At 36.9% G+C, this 22,360-nt stretch overlaps 1 protein-coding gene across 5 annotated transcripts in view; it reads right to left on the bottom strand.

Annotated features, from left to right (window-relative positions):
* The window catches only part of MSRB3 (methionine sulfoxide reductase B3), a 59,751-nt gene that overhangs the window by 22,214 nt on the left and 15,177 nt on the right, over positions 1-22,360 (bottom strand). For all 5 annotated transcript variants that reach the window (XM_088141792.1, XM_088141789.1, XM_088141791.1 and 2 more), the window contains 3 exons: positions 16,147-16,255; positions 9,951-10,028; positions 950-978 (listed from right to left, as the gene is read on the bottom strand). In XM_088141792.1, the coding sequence (XP_087997918.1) occupies positions 950-978; positions 9,951-10,028; positions 16,147-16,255 (216 nt within the window). The remainder of the gene's footprint in view (positions 1-949; positions 979-9,950; positions 10,029-16,146; positions 16,256-22,360) is intronic.

Below are 22,360 nucleotides of genomic sequence, written 5' to 3'. Positions count from 1 at the left end.
ACAGGTAGTCCTCGCTTACTGACCAACTCATTCAGCAACCACTAGAAGTTGTAACAGCACTGAACTAGCAGTACTTATTACCAGTCCTCAAAGTTCCAGTCATCACAGTGCCCCCGCAGTCACATGATCACGATTTGGGTGCTTGGCAACCAACTAGCACTTAAGACAATTGCAGCATCCTACATTCACATGATTGCCATTTGTGACCTTCTCTGCCAGCTTTCCACAAGCAAAGTCAATGGGGAAGCTGGCAGAAAAAGTCGCAAGTCGCTCTGGTAAGTCCCCCCCCCCCGGCCTTCTTGCAGACTGTACCACGCTGTCCTTCCCTTGGCCTCCCTGCACTCAAATGGACCTGCACCCTCCTTCCCTCGACCTTCCTGAGCTCGGGCCACACTGCAGCACCCCCAACCCCCAACTTACGTGCAGCCTGTGCAGGGCCTCCCAGTGCCTCCCCCACTCCTTGTGGCATCCCTACCTACACTCCTTACCTGGGACTCCTGCTGCTTCCCACTTAATGACCCACACATCTTGGGGTTACAATAGCAACTGGGACTGCCTGGATTACCGTTGCTAAGCAACATGGTCATGTGATGTTGCGCTTTACAACCACATTGCTTAACAACAGCAATCCCGGTCTCAATTGTCATCATAACCTGAGGACTACCTGTATGTCTTTTTTGATTAGCCTGTATTCTTAAAGTTCCCTTTTTTCAGCCTCATATCACTCAAAAGCTGATGCAGAACTGACATGGCTTCAGTCGTCATAATATAAAATAATAAAATTAATAATTTGGATATGAAAGGGACAAAAAATTCCACTCACATTCTGAAACTTGAGATTGGTTTAAAATTGGCCTATTCCAGATCTAAAGTTAAGACTAACATTAACAGATAAATTTGTCTTTTGAAATATGAAAACAGCATGTTCTACATAAGATTTTGAACATACCTGAATTGGAGTCAAATTTTGTTTCAGATCTAAAACAAAACAAAAGGAAAACATGGTTGGTATAATCTTTGACTATAAACAGCTAAATCCCAAGCAACAGCCATAGAATCTTTGTTAACGCACCTTGCTTATGAACACATTTGATCCAATACATTTTCATTTACAAGATTGGTAAAAGCAGCAAGAAACACCGAAGTTAAAAACACAATGTCAGAATTACAAACAGCACATTTTAAATATTTCATTTGTAAAAGTATACTATTATATTATACTTGATGAGCATTCCTTTGGAGAACATCATTGGATAGTTATTTTATTAGTTTGTTTATTCAAACCCATTCTGAATTAAAGTTTATTTCCTGTCAAATAGTTGGACATTCAGCCTTCTTGTGAATTTTTACTGATTAAAAAAATATAAATGTAAAACATTCTGTTATATGTTGTATCCTGTAGTATTTTAAGCATTAAAGTTATCACCAGAAGGCTGTACATTGAATAAGGAGGAAGAGGGATAAAGAGGAAAATTAGCCTTTGTGAGAACATCATGTTTCAGATATAGGTGAATAACAGTCCTAAATTCAGAAGCCTTTGAAGCTCTGAGATCAGCTATGGGAAAATGTAAGTTGGGTAATTACTTTCAAGATGCTACTGAAGTGCTGCCGAGCAGAACTAACCGAGTGACAAGGCCTATCTGAACAAACAGCTGTAAGAAGCATTGTCTAGATTTAATTCTCAAACCAATTAGTGGGCATGCTCCAGCCAGATTTATATCACAAAATAAAAACCACTGGGGTGTGCCTGTATATGGGAGGGAGTAGGAGAAAAATTTATCATTTTATAGTTAGAACTTCCAAGCAAAATACAAGAGTTTACCAGCAAGAGCATGCATTAAACTTTCACTTTAGTATGGGTATTTTCAAAGGAAAGGTTCCCAAAGTCACTGGGAAAGGCAGATTTTTTCAACTAAAAGAATATATTTAATGTGATTATATAGAAAAACAAAATTATACAAAGCTAAAAATCTATAAAGAATCGTCATTTCAACCAAATTAGAATATGTCACTAGATGGTTATGGAAAGAATCAGAAGGCCAAGAAAACTGAGAATGGAGTGGAGGAAAAGACTATATGAAAAAAGGGTTATTTGTTTTGTAACATTTCCAGAGAAATCTCAGTATGTTCCACAATAAATAAATAGCAAACATTATTCAGCTAGTACAGTAACTGATTATTTTAATAACGCTAAGCACAGGAATACAGCAATACAAAATCAATAGCCATGACAATTTAATGCCCCTCGGCGGCGGCAGGGCCTGGTAGTATTACAATGTTGCTAGAAATGTAACACACATATTAGCATGGAAGTGGTGCATTTTGAATACAAACCATGTATTACTTTCTAAAGAATCTGTCAGCAATCCTCTCTAGTGAAATCCAAATTCCTAACCTTTCTCATAAGCTAGAAAGTTTGACTGAAGTCAAGCTAATTTATGTAATTTCCCTTTGTGTGTGTGTGTGTGTATCACATTTCTAAACACAGTATGCCCCCTGATTGCTGTATAGATCAATATGCCGGAGAATAACAATATAGACTTTATAGAACCTCAAGCCTATTTCAGGATATGATTTTGTTGACTTGTTTTGATTTTCATCAGACATATTCCAAAAATTTAATGGGCAATTAATGGGAAGGTTTAATGGGGATAAAATCAACCTAACTCAACATGGTAGCCAACAGATGTGCTGAGACTATAACTCCCAGAATCGCCAGCAAAGGCTATACAGCTTGAGAATTCCTATAGGAATAGAGGCAAATGTGGAAAATGATGAAGAGATTAGAAAAGACATTCAAAATCTGATTCCAGAGAGAGAAATAATTAGCTATTGTTACTTAATTATTTGGTTTTCAAACATCTAATTACAGAAATGCAGTGTGCTATTTAATGGCAAAGGAACAAAAATAAATGATCTTCTAACTCATCTATTGCAAAGGGGTATGAATAGTATTGTTTTATGAATACTGGACAAAATGATGTCCCTGGTGGCAGGGTTCAGTTCCTTCTTATGTATTTGTTAGATTCATATGCTACCTTTCCTCCAAGGGTGCAACACACCCTATGGGGATCTCCCTTCATTTTATCATCACAACTGCAATTCTCTGAGATAGGTTGGGCTACGAGAGAATCCCTGGCTCAGGGCTAATATCTTTGATGACTTGGTGCTCCCTCTCATTCTTTCCCACCCTCCCACATCAAACTGGTTATAATAAATGTAGAACAGAATATAATCAATCAATTTTATTTCAGAATATACTATACAAACCTGGAATGTATTGTATATTGCATCCTCTCTTCCTACTTTATATTCCTTTATATGCATGTATATGCATATATGTATATGTATGTATATAAAGGATGTATGCATATCCTTTAATGTACAATGGTTAAATTCTTTTACAGTCATGGACCACTAATGTCACACAGGTCTCTGAATGTAATATTTCATCACCATAAAAAAGATCATGTAGCATCATCTGCCTTATCTCTGAAGACAGAAGCACCTACTCTAGGCTTTAAGAGATGGTTTAAGAACAAATTAAGAGCTTCTTTTTCAACAGTAAGTGTACTCCTATTAAATGTCTAACAACAACAACAATCTTAAGTGCAAATAAGTATCAAGAGTTGCAAGAGACACTATTAATAGTTATCTGAAGACAATTAATATGATATGATGAATTGATGTATCAGATGTCTGGCATGCATTTAATACATAATCTTAGTAATATTTGGTGACTGAAAACATTGATTTACCTGGTCAATTTTAACATAATTGAATATTAGTGAAAATTAGAAAGGGGGATGAGGGGTTATTTTTGCTGGAATAAGGAAATGAAGATTGATACTGAGTTTCAACCATCTTTTTTTTTTCAAAAATCTATATTGGTTTTAAGTATGTACCAAGCCTCGTCTAGGTTCTTCTTCTGAATAACTAAAATCCTGTGTTCCATGATCTTACACACTGCATTTTAATGAAACAACATAGATCAAAACTATTAAAAGATGAAGTACATTCTTGTTAATGATGAGGACTTTTCTTAACTTCTTAAGGAAACATATTGGTGCAAAGGATTATGATAACATTGTAATGATAGCAATTATTTAAAAAAAATAAAAGGGTAATAGACACTACTGTCTCCCAAAAGAAAACACATTCATGGGTGGGGGGGAGGCAAATGGATTTTTAAAATTTATATTATGATACTTCTACAATTTCAAAGAATGCATGGATGATCTGGACTTTGTGTGGAGAAAATAGTTGAATGACAGACTGTACAACTGGGTTTTCAACTTCACTGTTTATGGTGGTATCACTTCTATCATTCTTCCAAAAACTCAACATTTTTGTATTTGTATAGCAGCCATGCAATCCTGTAAACAGACACAGCTGCTTTAATGAATCACAGACAGATTCCATGTTTGTGCTCCTCTGCATTCTGAAATATCTCATCTAAATCAAATTCAAACCATATTACAGCCCTAGGGCTTCTTCTTGCAGCCATATTAATCTGTATTCCTCCAATCCTTGAGTCAGCAAAAGCATACGCCAGCATATTTTGCCCTGAAACAGGTCTACTAGTCTTCTGAAAGCCCAAGTGATTGAAAGGATGGTAAACCTCTATCCAAAAATAGCCCTGCTGACAAGTCAGTAGGGCAGGTGATGGTGTGAGTAAAGCTCCCAGCCATCCTCCAGTCTGCCAATCTGTTAGCTGGCAGAACTCTTGTCAGTTTTACCCAGCTCACAAATAGTCCATACTGATAAGTGCTATAAAGGAATGGCAGCACTGGCAGTGAATGGCTGTAGTTAGCAGCACCCAGAAGTACCCAATGGAGTTCTTACATCAGTGCTGGAGTAAACAAAATGACACTGCCTCCCTTTCAAATGATCAAACATAGTAGAAAGCATCACCATACAACCTTTATGCAGAAGCAGCAGCAAACCTTTAATGCAGACATTAGGGATGGAACTAGCAATACAATGCTTTCTCAGGTTCAATCAACCACTGAACACATGTTTAATAATAGTTCTAAGAGTCTCCAGGAAGACTGGTATACCAACAAGATAAGGAGTCCACATACTGCCTGAACAGTACTTTGCAATGAGCAGGTCAGATATTATATGGTTTTAGCTTCAAAAAGCTTTAATCCTGGAGGTAGCAGTTCACCTCCTTTGGAATAAAAAAAACTGTTGATATTCTGTGTAGATCTTGAAGCCACTTGCTTGATATATTCATGATGGATCCCCTGTCATGGAAGTCTACTATTAGATATTTAAAGGAGTACATCTATTCAATCCTATTCCGCTCAATTATCCAAGTTTGTTGTTTTGATTTCTTGGCAAAGATAATAATTTTAGATTTATGGTAATTTATGTCCAACCTGCTCATGGTGCAGTAATGGACAATGGTTCTCACCATATGTTTTAGCACAATATGCATACAGGAAATAATTGCAGTGTTGTCCACGCAGAGTAATATATTGCAACCCACACTCTTAGGTGCATGAAAATCTGGGGAGTCCAGGAGTTCCACTACAGAGATTAAATAAAGTGGGGACCAAAATGCACCTGTCACACCACTCTCTCAATGCCTACAATATTGGAGAACATTTCTTGAGTGTTACATCTCGAGTTAAGTGTCTGAAGACAGTTCTTGGATTAAGAAAAGTAATTGCTTGTCAATGTACTGTAGGTATCTAAAAGTTTTCTCCATAACAGAGAGTCAGAGAGATGGAGTTGAATGCTGCTTTAAAGTTGAGGAAGGCCAGTTTGAGTATGTGTTTCTCAATCAAGTGATGTAAAGCAAAAACATAGTCTACCATTGAGTTTGGACCTCATGCCATTAGATTTGATCCAGTCAGTTTTTGATTTAGGTGTTTCGCATATAATTTACTTATCACACTCAGAAGGCTAATAAGCCTATAGTTCACTAGGTCCCTTTTATTAGCTTCCTTGTAAATTAGAACTGCTATTGCCAATCCCCAATCTTTGGGGATGTGTCCTGTGCGATCAGTAAGTGTAAAAAGAGAGACAAGAGGTGTCTGCCATGCAGAGTTCAATTTAAGCAGTTCAGGAAGGATACAGTCACTACAAGGGGCATTTCCCACTCTGAGGGATTCAATTCGCTTGTTGGCTTCAGAGAGGGAGATTGGTGGCCAGGCATTTTGTGTGGCAAACTCTGGGGCCTCAGTGATATTTGCCTAAATGCGAGGGCAATCTGGCTATGACATCTGTCACCTCACTGTTTGTCAGGGTTGATTCAGCTGACCTGACTGATTAGGTGGGTGTCCCCTTCCTCCCTCATTGCTCCATGTGCATCCCTCCCAAAGCTGCACACTCAGTGGATGAAGACAACTATCCCTGATAGGAGCGCACCAATCTTCAGTCAAGGGCAGAAACTATCAGAGATAGGCAGTCCCTCAAATAACCAGACCCTATGCCTTGAAAAGCTTTACAAATGGTAACCAGCTCCCAGCTGAATTACACCTCGAAGGTAATTAGCAAGCAATGCAGCTTTCAAATAGCATACTGTGGCATGTCCTGTACCAGCTGTAGCTTCCAAGTAGTTTTCAAGGACAGCCGTATATAGGAAGCTGTATACAAATAACAGAATAGAAATTACTCAAACACAAATCTGAATAATTCAAATAGAAATACAACAATGTAGTAAATTAATAAGTAATAAGTTCTAATAGAAGAAAAAATATGTAGCTCAGGTTGAACTGTGGAGTTCTTGGTGCTCTCTGAGCTTGGTTGTTTGCTTGCAGATGTGTCATTACCCAACTAGGTAACATCATCAGTGCAAGTGAATGTGGGGTTGCTGCCTGTTTAGTAGCTTGCCTGCTGGCTTTAGTGGGGGTGTAGTTACCTCCTTGGTGGTTCCTTGATTAGAGTATTGTTTTCTGCCTGATTGTCTGGTGTTGATCCCTGCTTAACTGAGGGTTGGCTGCTGAAGGAGACGTGTTCTGGTCTTTTTGTTTCCTTCCTAGTTTTTTACTATCTCTTTTGAATGGTGGGTAAGTGTGGTTTATCTCTATGTATCTATTGATAGCTGATTTGTCTGAATGCCAAGCTTCCAGGAATTCCCTAGCATTTTTGGATTTGGCTTGATGTAAATACTAATAGTTTACCCATTAAACTGTTGTTGAGTCTGTCCATGTGTTGTGAAATTAAGGAGTTTTCATCATGGCTTCTGATAGTTGTGTTCATGGATACGCTCTGCTAGTCTTTGGCCTGTCTGTCCTACATAGTGGCTGTTGCAGTCCTTGCATTGTAGGTTGTAGATGACTCCTGTTTTTTCTCCCTGGGCTAATGGGTTTTTTGATTTGCTTAAGATGTTTTGGAAGACTTTAGTTTATTTGTGTGCTACAGTGATGCCAAGTGGTTGTAGTAGTCTATTGGTTGTCTCTGAGATGTTTTGGATGTATGGAAGTGTTGTCCTTTTCATAGGTTGTTCTGGTTGTGCTGTAGCAGGTTGTGTGGTCAGGCGCTTTTTGATAAAGTTGCATGGGTATCCATTTTGTTGGAAGATACGTAATGCATTAAAAGCAATTAGTATAAAAACATAAGCATTAAGAAAATAGGTGAAAGCAAGTGGCGAAAAACAAATTGTTCATACGGGAAAGGCCTGTATAAAGAGGTCATTAAATACACACCTAAAATACAGTGGGGCAAAAAAGTATTTAGTCAGCCACCAATTGTGCAAGTTCTCCCACTTAAAAAGATGAGAGAGGCCTGTAATTTTCATCATAGGTATACCTCAACTATGAGAGACAAAATGAGAAAAAAAATCCAGAAAATCACATTGTCTGATTTTTAAAGAATTTATTTGCAAATCATGGTGGAAAATAAGTATTTGGTCACCTACAAACAAGCAAGATGTCTGGCTCTCACAGTCCTGTAACTACTTCTTTAAGAGGCTCCTCTGTCCTCCACTCGTTACCTGTAGTAATGGCACCTGTTTGACCTTGTTATCAGTATAAAAGACACCTGTCCACAACATCAAACAGTCACACTCCAAACTCCACTATGGCCAAGACCAAAGAGCTGTTGAAGGACACCAGAAACAAAATTGTAGACCTGCACCAGACTGGGAAGACTGAATCTGCAATAGGCAAGCAGCTTGGTGTGAAGAAATCAACTGTGGGAGCAATAATTAGAAAATGGAAGACATACAAGACCACTGATAATCTCCCTCGATCTGGGGCTCCACGCAAGATCTCACCCCGTGGGGTCAAAATGATCACAAGAATGGTGAGCAAAAATCCCAGAACCACATGGGGGGACCTAGTGAATGACCTGCAGAGAGCTGGGACCAAAGTAGCAAAGGCTACCATCAGTAACACACTACGCTGCCAGGGACTCAAATCCTGCAGTGCCAGATGTGTCCCCCTGCTTAAGCCAGTACATGTCCGGGCCCGTCTGAAGTTTGCTAGAGAGCATTTGGGTGATCCAGAAGAGGATTGGGAGAATGTCATATGGTCAGATGAAACCAAAGTAGAATGTTTTGGTCTAAACTCAACTTGTTGTGTTTGGAGGAGAGAGAATGCTGAGTTGCATCCAAAGAACATCATACCTACTGTGAAGCATGGGGGTGGAAACATCATGCTTTGGGGCTGTTTTTCTGCAAAGGGACCAGGACAACTGATTGGTGTAAAGGAAAGAATGAATGGGGCCATGTATCGTGAGATTTTGAGTGAACACCTCCTTCCATCAGCAAGGGCACTGAAGATGAAACATGGCTGGGTCTTTCAGCATGACAATGATCCCAAACACACCACCGGGCAATGAAGGAGTGGCTTCGTAAGAAGCATTTCAAGGTCCTGGAGTGGCCTAGCCAGTCTCCAGATCTCAACCCCATGGAAAACCTTTGGAGGGAGTTGAAAGTCCGTGTTGCCCAGCGACAGCCCCAAAACATCACTGCTCTAGAGGAGATCTGCATGGTGGAATGGGCCAAAATACCCGCAACAGTGTGTGAAAACCTTGTGAAGACTTACAGAAAACGTTTGACCTCTGTCATTGCCAACAAAGGATATATAACAAAGTATTGAGATGAACTTTTGATATTGACCAAATACTTATTTTCCATCATGATTTGCAAATAAATTCTTTAAAAATCAGACACTGTGATTTTCTGGATTTTTCCCCCCCATTTTGTCTCTCATAGTTGAGGTATACCTATGATGAAAATTACAGGCCTCTCTCATCTTTTTAAGTGGGAGAACTTGCACAATTGGTGGCTGACTAAATACTTTTTTGCCCCACTGTATATACTACTATGTGCCTCAGGGATATCAGATTATTACAAGGGGATCTGGAATCCATACAATTCCATCATGTCTCGTCTGGTTCTAAAAGGATGCATTAGCAGCCAGTACTTTTTTTTAGATGGCAAAGAGCTACACTTACTACAGTATTTCATTGCTGAAGGCACAAGGTCATCACTAAAAAGCTGACTGGTGAAGTTTTGGTTCTCCTCACACATGGGCTGACGAGCATTATATAAAATAAGGGCCATAGTTTACTGCTTATTTTTGCAAAGTACAGTGGAAAATGGTGCTGTCACAATTTAGCAGTTTGCCGCTAAATGTCAATTGTGGGGGGTGGGGCGGGGGGGCTACCAAGGCAACAGCAAAAAAATCTAGGGATAGCACAAGGTCTTCAGTCTGCCTATTGCTAGGCCTCAAACACACAAAGCTAGCAAAGCAGTCAAAGGTAAAGCAGTGGTAAGTCTCCTTATCCTGGGTTATTACAGAAATTGCCTGCAAAAATGTATTAATAGTGTGGATCTCAAAATTCCAAGCCAACATTGCTTAAAAGAACAGACTACATCTACCACTTCTGTCTGGTAACAACTACAAAATAGTAATGTGCTCCCAAACTAGCCATATGTCACTTTCAAGAACAAAAAGACACAATTACTTTGCAACTATATTCAATCTACTTACTTGAATAAAGGAGTTCCACAAACGACACATTTGTATACTCCGTGGGCTTTGTGATATGTATATTCTCCTTCAAAGGCACTAGAGCACAAGATAGAAATAAATACTTAGTATACACACTTACAAACTCACAACTCCATTCTCTTTTGACATAAAGAAAAAAACACATAAAACTTAATTAACACCCCTCCCCCATACACACATGGCCACCACTAAACAATCACCTCAGGTTGAAAGTCTGTTGGAATTCAATTAAGTCATGCAGTAAGAAAAAATAAAGGAAATATAGTCAAATCTAGTTATATACACCACCCAATTCACAATGCCTCTCCATACTTTTCTATTCTTGCAAATCATCCTTGCTTCCACAAGGTCCATATACCTCTTCTTACACCATTTTTATTCTTTAAAACATTTGCCTTGCTCTCCATCTAACCTTGTAATTCTTACTTTTCCCCCTCCTCTCCACCTGTTGGCTCTTCCTTCATACAACTAGTCCTTGGTTAATGATGGTAATTGGGACACGGAACTCCATCACTAAGCAACACAGTCGTAAAGTCCAACATCATGTAACTGTGCCAACTTATGACAGCAGTTCCGGCAGTTCCAGTTGCGGTCGTTAGGCGAATCCCACACAGTCATTAGGTGTAATATCACATGATCGCCATTTGTGACTTCCTGCTGGCTTCCCCACTGATTTCGCTTGTTAGAAGCCAACAGGGAAGGTCACAAATGGCGATCACATGATTGCAGGACACTGCGACCATTGTAATTATGCACTGGTTGCCAAGCACCTGAATCATAATCCCCTGACCATGGGGACACTGTGACAGCCGCAACTTCAGGGACCAGCCATAAGTCTCCTTGTTCAGCACCGTCAAAATTTTGAACAGTTGCTGGACAAATAGTCATTAACTGAGGACTACCTGTATATAGGTTTCACAGTTCAGTCCTCATTCATTATTTCTGTATGACCAAATCATGTCAACATACTTTTTTTCAGTAATATTTTTATTAGTGGTTTACATAATTAAAAGCTAATACATAATTAGAAAAGATATATAAACAAAGAAGAGAACAAGAAAGAGAAAAAGGAAAAGGAAGAAGGAAGACATATAAAAAGTGACTCCCCCCTCCCTCCAGACAAGTATAAGCATTTACAGTAACTTAACACCTGTTATTACAGAAAAAGAAACTCTTCTTCCCATTTCTCATCACTAAACAATAACCAAATTATATATATAAAAAAATCATTAATCAGTCTTACACAGCAAAAGCATTAAGAGTACCAGTAATAATAACTGGTATGTTTTAAGCTTAAACAACTAAATCTATTTTACATTTTGACTTATAACTTTCTTTAATAAGTAGAACATAAAAAAATTATCCCCATAAGCATAATGAATATCAATAATAGTAACATATATTTTTTAAATAGGTCCCTTTTACATACTAATCCCTAATTTTCTCTAACAAATAGGAAATAAAAGATTCATCCCTCAATAAAAAAATCTTTACATTGTCTTTCAGTCCTGGTCAGAAAAAAGAGTTCAATAATAACAACCCAAAATCAAAACTTATACAATTTAACCCTGGTCAAATACTGTAAGTCCACTTTGATCACCTTTTTCTTCTTTTTAAAAGGCTTGATCTTCAGTCGCTTCTTCAAATAAAGTCCCACATAGTAATTTCTTATCATTTTCTCCCTATCTGTTTTCAGAAGCAACTTCAGAGATTTAACGAGATCCTTCTGTGGATCCAAAGTAAAATAATTCTTCAGCTCCCTCTTCTGATTTATAATCTGGATATCCCCTTTAATTGCTAAAACATCAGCCAGCAAAGTTTGTATAACCATTACAACTTCTTTCTCCATGTCACTCTTGTAATAAGACATGTTTAAGTTCATTTTCAGATCCATAACACCTTTTTCCATAGCTTCCATATCTCTTTTATAATCTGGCATTTCTTTAAAGTCCATTTTAAACTCCTTATTCAAATCAACCTCAGCTTCTGTTTTATCCAGTGGAATCTTTTCTTCTTCTATAACCTCTGTTAAATCCAATTTAAAATAAGTCCTGAGCACATTGTTTGTTTGACGGTTTGGAGATATTTAAATAGACTGTGCACTGGTTTGGGTAGAACTAAATCAAATGGAAAAATGGGGGTTTCTTCCCGAGGACAAGGAAATTTATTGTGAATGTGGCACTATTCAAACAATTATACATCTTTTGCAGTGCCCCTTGGGACCGACATGCACACAGAATGACTTGCTGGTCAGAAATACCTTTGCCATCAACGTGGCCCGGCATTGGGCAAGAATTATATAAATCTATATTTTTATTAAATTTTTTAATTTTTTAAAATTTAGATTAATAATTATCTCCCTTCCAGTTCCTGCATTTCTGACACGAGATGAGATGAGAGCACATTGTTCCCAAACAGATGTAAATTCTTCTATAGTAAGAGAATGTTCCTCCATTATGTTAGGATGTATCTTTTCCTTTAATTGCTCTCCGGTTCCCTCTAGTTAACCTTCTTTTATTTATTTTCAGAGCCAAAACTTTCCCACAACAGGTTTTCTTACAATTAAGTCCAAAAACATCTGCTGTATTTTTATAGAATTTAAAATAGTCCATTAAAGAAACCCTATTCTTTCAAATCCATCTGGCCCCTTAACTGTCCCCAGTCAGCATTCTTCCTTTCGCTGTTTCCAAAGGTTAATTTTTCTTTTTAATCTTTAAATTTATTTAAATCTTCTTTCTTCTAGGATAGAAGGAAATCCTCCCAGTGTATAGCAACTTGCCTTTCAGAAGATTTTTAATGGCCAAGTAAATTGGTAATAAGTAATTTCTGATGGTAATTAAAAGAGGAAGGGAAAGCAAATCTAGTGTCCTTTTGAAGGCTCCGCACCTCGGCTTGGGCTCAATGTTTCCTGCAACTGCCCGAGTGCTCAACCTGCTGGAGATCGCTAAAATGCGATCTCTTCACAGGGAGCCTCCGTAAGGAGTACTTGTGGGTGATTCAGTCATCTCCTTTGTCCAGAGATGGTTCTGAAGAGCCAGACCTTTCACCGGCTCCTCTAAGCTGCTGCAGTTGAGCCGTCCTCGATCTGCCATTACTCCCCCAGAAGTCAACATACTTCTTTTTGTACTCATCAGTCACTTGTATTTTCAATCCACATCACTCAGTGCTCATTCATTCTTGACTGTATCCTTTTGTTTTCCTACCAGTACTTAAGTACTTTATTGCCACTTGTTCAACTTGCTTTTACACTTCTCCTGACATACCCAACTCTCAATTCCACATAACAATATAGGTAGAAACTTGTCCTTATGTCCTTATACACAGCCATGTTCAACTTTTGACAAACACACATTCCTTATATCAGTCTGCATACTACCCTCTACTTTTCTGCCAACACTTGCACATCCTAGAATTTTTCCATTCATTTTCCCATCTCTTTTGCCATTTATCAGCTTAGTATTTCAACAAGTCAGGAGTTCTAATTGTGCTAACACTGAAATAGTCTTAAATTTTTTCACAATATTTTATACAATGATTTGCACTTAAATGCTGTATTATTGCTCTTTATTTAAAAAACAGACTGAAGCATTCTAATGGGATGTGATGAGCTGGCCTCTCCGGTTCCCTTGAGCAAGGGGATCCCTAATTCCTTCTCCCCCACTCCCAAATCCTATTTGGTAAACACTGTCATCAATTTCTCTTCTCCCCCACACCAAATCCTCTCTGGTGCTGAATTACTCAGGATTAGGTGAAGGGATAACCTCCTCCTCCTGTTTTTCTTCCTCTTCATAGATTGACAAAAAACTGTAGGAGATGCATATGCTATGGTTAAAATCATTTCAAAATGACAGTGATGATTCAATAGAAATTCAACTCTAAATTACAGATATCAAAGTTAAGGAGCTGAAGTTGGAGTTGAAAGCCAAAAGTGGAAAAAAGAAAACCATTAACTCTGCAAGTCTGATCTCAGCAGCTGTTTCTGAGATAGGACTAATACTCACATTCACAGGCAGAACAAATAGAACAAAATATAATCAAGTCACTGATCTCAAATAATTTTCTATAAAATATTTTTTTTTAATGCTAATATGGTTCTAGTGCAACTATCCCCTAGATCAGGGTTCCTCAACCTTGGCGACTTGAAGATGTGTGGACTTCGACTCCCAGAATTCCCCAGGCTGGCTGGGGAATTCTGGGAGTCGAAGTCCACACATCTTCAAGTCGCCAAGGTTGAGGAACCCTGCCCTAGATTGCTATAATTTTTCCTGGACCTCCAATTTTAGATTTCTGCAGACTGGGATTTCTACTTTCCTGGCTCTAATTCTTCCACCTGTGAGAATAAAAAGCACAGAAGACAGACAAAATGAGATTGCCTCTTTTTAAAAGCCCATCTGAAAGGGGAATCTTCCCACTCCCAACTGGCTCTTTAGAGCTTGATTTTTCTCAAGTTTTTATTGTCTCTACCTACTACCTAGATGGATAGATTAGATTTGACAGCTGGGATATAGATTTTCCTTTAACTGTTTCACATCTGAACCTTTGAGGATGAGATTTCTTCCCATTCACTATAAGTCTGCATAATAAAATCTAAACATACATGGCTCTTGAATAAAAAAGCTTTTCTTCAACACATTTTCAATTAAGTTTTTAAATTTTCACCTGTACATTAAGGTGATTAAAGAATTTTTTTTAAATCTGAAGAACATTTTTAGGAACATTTTTATTTACTGATCCTTTACATTAATCCAAAGTAAAAATACTTTATTTTGATCATTAACCAGACTTTCATAACATAAAAAATAAATGAAAAAAAATTGAATACAGCACAGCACAGATGAAACTTTCTTAGTTCAGGCTTCAGGGAAAAGACCATCAATAAATCATAATTATAGCTAGAAACAGATAAAGAGAAGAGTTAACAGCTTATTTATATCACTAAATTTTGAATCTTTTGGTATTTGCCTGATACCTGATTATCAAATAATACAGTAGTGCAAGATCCATGTGGAAGACAGTATACACAACTACCAGAACAATCAATTTGAAATGTTGGATGGGGGGGGGAGCTGAATTCCAATCTGGGTGAAAGTTAGGAATGTTTTATTTCAAAAGCAGCATTACTGCTTTAAGAGAATATTTTTCTAAGTTAACCATCTCAAAGGCTAGGAGGTCATTCTTCTAATACAAATCAGCTGTGTTCCTCCAACAAAAAATCTAAGTGCTCTGCAGTTGGTTTTTATTATCCTTTCGACTCTTTTTATGGGGTGACTTTTTTATACAGTTATTTTTAAGTGACCGAATATCTTATTGTTTGCATGTATTACATCACTGTGCTAATCTTGTACACAACAGAAAATGACTTGGCTAAAACCTCCTGCATTGGATCAGGAAATCCATGGCTAGAGTTATAGGGAGCTTTAGTGCCAAGTGATCTTCATTCAGCGAGTCTAGTTAAAAATAGAATATTGTGAAATAACTGCAACTTGAAAATGGAACAGTTGCATTATTAAGCTTACTGAATCAAGAGCAAGATCATATTTTACCCTCCTTGGTCAGGACAAGTCATCCCCAGACAAAACCACCTTAGCAGAGATCCCTATTTTTCATGAATCAAGTGATGATATAGATGAAATAGACATTCACAATTTGATCCTTGGAAAAGAACCATCAGCCTTTTTCTTTCACCTTACCTTCTGCCAGAATATAAAGGTTGCTTAATAGCCCAATTAATATTTTATACCCATGAGTTTCAAAGAAAAAAAACAAAACAAAACTGGAATGGAATGGAATGGAAAAAACCAAAATTATACCACTTTCTCTTTTCCCCTTGATATTTACAATGACCACCTTCAAAAATACAGCCCTAAAGGTCATTTCCCTTATAGTTCAAATCTCCTCCCTCAAAACAAAAGTGACCTGTGTTATTTGCACAAATGTTGTAGTAAAGTGAAAGCAGACAATAAACATAAGCCAAGAGACAGAATAGTATCCAATTTACATTTATCAAATTGCTGAACTTAGTGCCCATGCTACAAATTTCAATCTGTTCAGTGAATGTTTATTCAGGTTAGTAAACAAGCAGAATTACTTGAAACCACTTGAGAGAAAATTACAACACAGTGAAAGAGAAGGAGCATCACCCCGTTTTTGTCTCCCCTCTGGCCCCTTGCCTTACCTTTCAGTCCCTTTCTCCTGAGTAACATGGTACTGCAAAGGCGTCAGCCGCTTTCTCAGTTCTTCCTGGGAAAAGACCACTTTATAGTTCTTTTTTTCCCTACGTGACCCTGCAGAAGGATAGAATATGGAAGAAGGCATCTTTTCAATTTAAAATCCTGAATCATTGCTTTGGGTGCTTAACCAAAGCATAGCTTCTACCGTACATTCACTTTTCCAATGGCTAGACTGCATCCTATGCATTAGAGAGGCTCAGCGGATCGTTCTTTCAAATCCAACTTTCAGAAGGCCGTTGTACACAAGCAGGTGACTCCACGTGAAGAGAATGTGAGGCAGCCAAAGCTTTCACTATGCAGAAAAGTCACACACATTTGTGAGGTCTGACAGTTATATTATCCTTTGCAAGAAAGTAGAATCCAGAGCCAAATTTTGTGTTCCTCAGGATTCTCAATAAATACATTTTAGGATTACAACCCTACAAGACATCTGTAAATAGGTAAAAGGTAAAGGGCATATTACGTTTAACCAGAAGTTGGGATAATTAGAAAATCTTGCCAACGATTAATTTTTTGTTAATTTTGAAGCATGTTTTAAAATTGTCTTGCACTTTAAAAAGTATAGCTCCTGAAAAGACCATGGTATTATTCAGATACTTATTTTTCTTAGAAACCACATCTACCTAGTGCACAGGTTTTTTCAGGCTGGGGGATTTTGATCTGAGTGTTGTGGCTGTGAGTCATGCTTCAAAACGTAGACTATGTGAAGACAAAGAACTCATTTCAATTAAATTTAAGAAGTATTAACTGTATCTAACTTAATTACACCCTATGTCTTCAATAATTTTCTTCTTCTGTCAGATTAAGAATCACAGCTCAGTAGCAATGCTTGGAAAAGAGCTGGGATCTTACCAAGTCTTTTGGCCCCAGGACTCAAATTACACAGCTCTACTGTAAAGGACAAGGAGATAGTATCTCCCTGAGTCATCAGGGAACAATTTCAGGTTTCTGACATGAAAGTGAATTTAGCAGATTAAAGGCTATGCACCACTGAAATTTGTGGGATGTCCTAAGCAGGAACATTCTCTTGACCAAGAAGATACGTGTAAGCAGCATGAGAAAATACCTATAACCAGCTGTAAAAAAATATTTTAGAAGATTTATTTATTTATTTGGCCGCCCAACTCAGACCATGTGATCATGGGCGGCGTACAACATAAACACACAGTAAATCACAAAAGAGAAGAAAAACAAAGAAAACTATCTAACAACAAACAAGCAATATATAAATACAAAATGTAAAATGGCAACCAAGCACACAACAAAACCACCTCAGGTAACACTAGCTGCAACATCAGTCTGACTTCTGTAATATGCATTGCAACCACAGAACAGTTTGTCTGAAAATTTGTAACTCACTAGTACTTTACATGATCTTGGAGGGTACCAAGCATCTCACTGCAGGAAAGTATACATGCGTGCATGGATACATCCCAGTTTTGTGCCATAAGGTACTCAAAGGACTATTAAGTTACACAGAAATTATGGAATTAAGCTCTGTAATTACTAGGCCAAGATGTAGGCTGTGACTCCAACTTTGGTGGTTATATATTAACCTCAGAATCAGAAAGTATGCTTCTTAATATCAGTGACTGCAAAAGAACAGGAGAGCGGTGCTGTTCATGCCCTCCTTGTGGTTTTCTCACAGGATTATTGAAAAAAATGCTGGCTAGAAGTAGGCCTTTGTTCCAGTTCTGATCCAGCATGATTCTTATGTTCTTATTTATGGTTAAGATAAAAAGATCTCACACAAATCATGAATACATACACTGACTTTTCTATATCCGAAGGATTATCTGACGCTTGAAAGAGATGGAGGCTGAAAACCTATTGCCATTTACTTGGGAGTAAACTCAGTTCAACATGGTGAAACTTACTCCTGAGTATGTAGAGGCTTGTAATAAAAGAAAATCATCTTATATTAATGGCTTAACTAAGAAACAGCTTTGCAAATATAAACAATTTAGTTGGAACCTCTTATTTGTATTTTATATAAACCCAGGTAGCAATATAAAGGAATAATTTATGAAGAGATGCAAAAATTTTATTCAAGTTAATATTCAAGTCTCAGAAGGTGGCTGACTGTATCTAGCTTAACCTAAACAGAGCTGGTTAAGTTGGTTGGTCGGTTGGTCCTTGGATGGGAGAATTCTAGGGCTGTAGGCTACCTGGGAAAAAAATCTGGAAAAACTATTCTGGAAAAGGAAATGGCAAATCATTTATGTGCTTTTGCCAAAATGTGTTTCATGTGTCCACCAGGATTTCAGCTAGACCTGGGAGCATTTTTAGCTTTTTCAAAAGAAATGAGAAAATGAGAAACCACTACTTTAATGGAAGCATTTAACTAAAAGCATTACTTTTGGGAAAGATTAGGGTTTTTTCCCATTGTCCTTATTAACTATTTCCTTTTTTTCTCTCTAGAAGACCACAATAAACAGCATGTATTACAGATTTAATAGATTTTTTTATTTATTAGGACTCTATATAATTTATTTATATGATAAAACAAATAAATTTTGTCTACGTTAGTGACAAAAACCATGAAAATCAGGATGGTAGGATAAGGGGATATTTTGGAAGTTCAGGAAGAGTCAACAATGTGAGAAAGCCTTTTTTTTTGTTTTCATCTCAGCTCAAGGGTTATTAGGAAATAGATGCATCCATACAAACATGCAGATTCTGGGCTGGCAGAAATGGCACCTCTCATGAAATCTCTGGCTGTTTCCCTCTGGTGACAGATACAGCTGGGAGCTGAACATTATGAGGCCATCTAAACTAGCCTGCAGGAGACATTATTATCCCACCAGCACTATAAAAGGATGATTCAATTGCCAAATTCAGTTGGCTTCTCAATATGGAGCGGGGAAAGGGGTAGATTCTTACTCTTTACCACAAGCAGTAAATGTCTTGGGTTAACCATAGCTGTCTTGCGGTTCGCTAAGACAGACTTCATGGGTCCAATTGAAATAAATATAATTTATGTAGTATATTAAAAGAATAAATATCTGGACTGAATTTCAGTGCATAAAAAACCAAATAAAACATCCTCAGAAAATCAATAGCAATCAATGAATTTGAAATCTTGGCATTAGTACATCTGCCATGACTCTGAAAACAGAACTATTACACTAATTCATTTCCTCAGCTCTACTTGGACTGAATGTTGCAAAACGCTATAGATGGAGCTGCTTTGAAGACTACCCAGAAGCTGAAAAATGCAGTGGCATGGTTGTTAGTTGGCACTCACTGACATAATAACATAACACATATTACAGTATGTTCCTGGGTGCATTTCAAAATACTGGCTTTAATTTATTAAGCCTTTTGTGGCTTGACACTGAGGGACCACTATTTCCAACAAATCAATATATGTGGGATGTTTCTCCTGGGAGAAACTGATGGTAGGTCCCCATTTTCATGAGATGAGGGAGTCTGAAGCCAAGAAAAATTGTTTCTTGGTTGTAGCATCAGTTATTTGGAACAGCCTCCCCTAGATATTAGGTCAGCCTCTTCTCTGATTCTCTCTCAGGTGGTGGGTGAAATAGCTCTTCTGGAGACATCAACTTCCTGTGATTTTGCATATCTTGTTATTGCTTCATGTAGTTTATTTATATTATTTCTATATTTTAATTTTACCATTTCTATTTTACTGAATTATGATTATTGTTTATAATCACCAAAAGTTTGCTTAAATTTGATGGCATACAAATCAAATCAATTTGGGGCAAATATTGTGAAGGCTACAATACAGGTACAAAACTGGGGCAAAATTGCTGGATATAAGGGCAATGAATGTGATAGTCACAAATTCAGAAAATTCAGCTAAGAAATTAGGGACTGAAATAAGAGATTAAGAATTCTAGTGCTTAGTAAAATGTATATTGGTTTTAAAGAGGAGTTAAAACAAAATGGAATGTAGATACTTAAGAACAAGTGTAACTATCCTTAATACTATAAAAATATCAACATTTCTAGAAAAAGCCAAACAGTTCTTCTAGAAATATCACAATTAAACATGAGAATGATTTTTAAAAACATATTTTTATCCAATGGAACTGATAAAGGAATATAAAGTGAGTTGCTACAAGAAACTATTGATGCTCACAATTTGATTAGAGTCTTTTAAAAGTTTATTAATTACATATTTACTATGTAATATAATATGGAGAGATTTAATGTTGTGAAACATCTATCAACAGATAGATTACGAGAATCTGAAGGAAACTTATCAAGTAGACTCCTGATAAGTAACAATTTAAAGATCATATATGCAAGGAGGTGAGAGTAATATCCATTCCTCTGCTCTGTTTCCTCTCCAAGGCACAATAATCTGCATTTTTGAAATCCACTTAAAAATCAAGCAGCAAATAGATCAGGCATATTGTATACAGAAGGATTATACATATCTGCTCCTCAGCAGAATATTTTAGGGATGAGCTCTTTCATTTATCTCCAAACATAATGAAAAGAACTAATAGAATGTGAAATTGAAATACTCTATTTTATGCAGCACTCTAGCTGAAATGGAAAAAGACAATATGATTTGGAGAATGAACCAGTTACTATTAACTGATATATAAAAATGAATGCCAACATAGTTTTAAAGTAATATTTATAGTGTACAGGAAGCTATTAAGATACTGGATGAGAATTTTAATATAAATATTTCTAAAAATATTGAAAAATTAATGGAGGCAGCAGTATAGCTAAAAAAAATGTAGAAATATTTTCATTCTGCAAAAGTTATTTGTTCTTCATTTTTCAAAAGTGTTCAACAGTATTGCATTGGCTAAAATGTGAATGTTAGATGAATTCACTAATCATGTGGCTTGTGAACAAATACTCTTATTAAACTTTATCTTTTAAGGTTGCAATTCTTTGCATATTACCTGAGAAATAACCCTCTTTGAATTCAGGGAGATGACTTCTTAAGATTGCTCTTTAACTTTAGGCATTACTGCCTCTCATTATTTGACAAAATAACAAAATATAGGCTAGTCTGACCAGGCAGCAAGAGTTATAGCTCTAGAGTTACAAATGTAAACAGATACAGATACACACAAATAAATATTGAACATTCTAGTTCATCATTTTCAAATTTTTTAGGCTATAAAAAGGTATGGTCAATTTTTCTGAAAGCATACAGGTGTTTAAGAGATTAAGATCTAGCAGTTATATTTGGTTTGAACAATTAACATTTTTCAAAATGAGCTTTTTTCCCCAGTTACTGAAGGATTTATGCCTGATTACAGCTTTACAAAAGTTTTTTCTAGCAACAGATATATACCCTCATAAAGAAAGCAATTGTATTCTCAAAGTAGAATGACCAGAGCAATCCATCTGTATGTCATTTAGTACAAGGAAAGAAACGGCAGGTTTAAATTACACGGTATTGAATTGCAATTTCCTAACATTGGGTGCTTTTCTGCTTTTTTACCCTCAATCATTACTAAGGAGTGTTCACAAAAAGTAATTTTAAATTTAAGTAAAGATGTTTTTTTTTCTCCCCTTTATTCCATGTAAGAAAGAAAGTGCTGGTCATTACCAACTAATCACATTATATGAGCACATAACAATAGTATAGAATTAAAACCTTAGCTGTTGATTGTAAGGTTCTGAAAATAAACATTTTTATTTCACAGACTATACATTACTTTTGATTTAAGCATTCTTTAAAAGTAGCCTTTTTTGCTGTAAGGCCTACATTTGCTTCTGTAGAACTCATTTTAATGGAAGACTTTGAAGACCACTGCTTCCAAATTAGCAAGATTTTTATACATCCTGGTTTCTCAACCTAAAATATAAATATAGTTTCCTGACTGTAAATGTGGTTTGTGCTTTGTAATATTCAGTTGCTTATTTTAAGAACTCAAATAGTAGAAGCATATACCCTCAAACTATGCTATTTTCTTTTATTTGAAAGCAAAAAAGATTGGCTCTCCAGCAAAGCAATGTTTAAATACCCACAAATGCTATTATATAAACTTCAGAATTTAAGTTATCACAGCCTTTGATCATATCCCATTTCTAGAAAAAGGCTATTTGTTTTATTCTATATTGTCTATTCTATTTTGGGGCACAAAGCAGATAGGAATGAATAAACATACAAAGTTGAATGTGGGGTGGGGGAATGCTATCTTATCTCATTTGCTGTGGCAA

The sequence above is a fragment of the Python bivittatus genome, unplaced genomic scaffold (genome assembly GCF_059951505.1).
Source record: "Python bivittatus isolate LINGU-HERP-01145 unplaced genomic scaffold, Pbiv_v1 ctg000330_np1212, whole genome shotgun sequence".
NCBI classification, from domain to species: domain Eukaryota; kingdom Metazoa; phylum Chordata; class Lepidosauria; order Squamata; family Pythonidae; genus Python; species Python bivittatus.
This window is presented reverse-complemented; position numbering and strand designations above follow the sequence as displayed.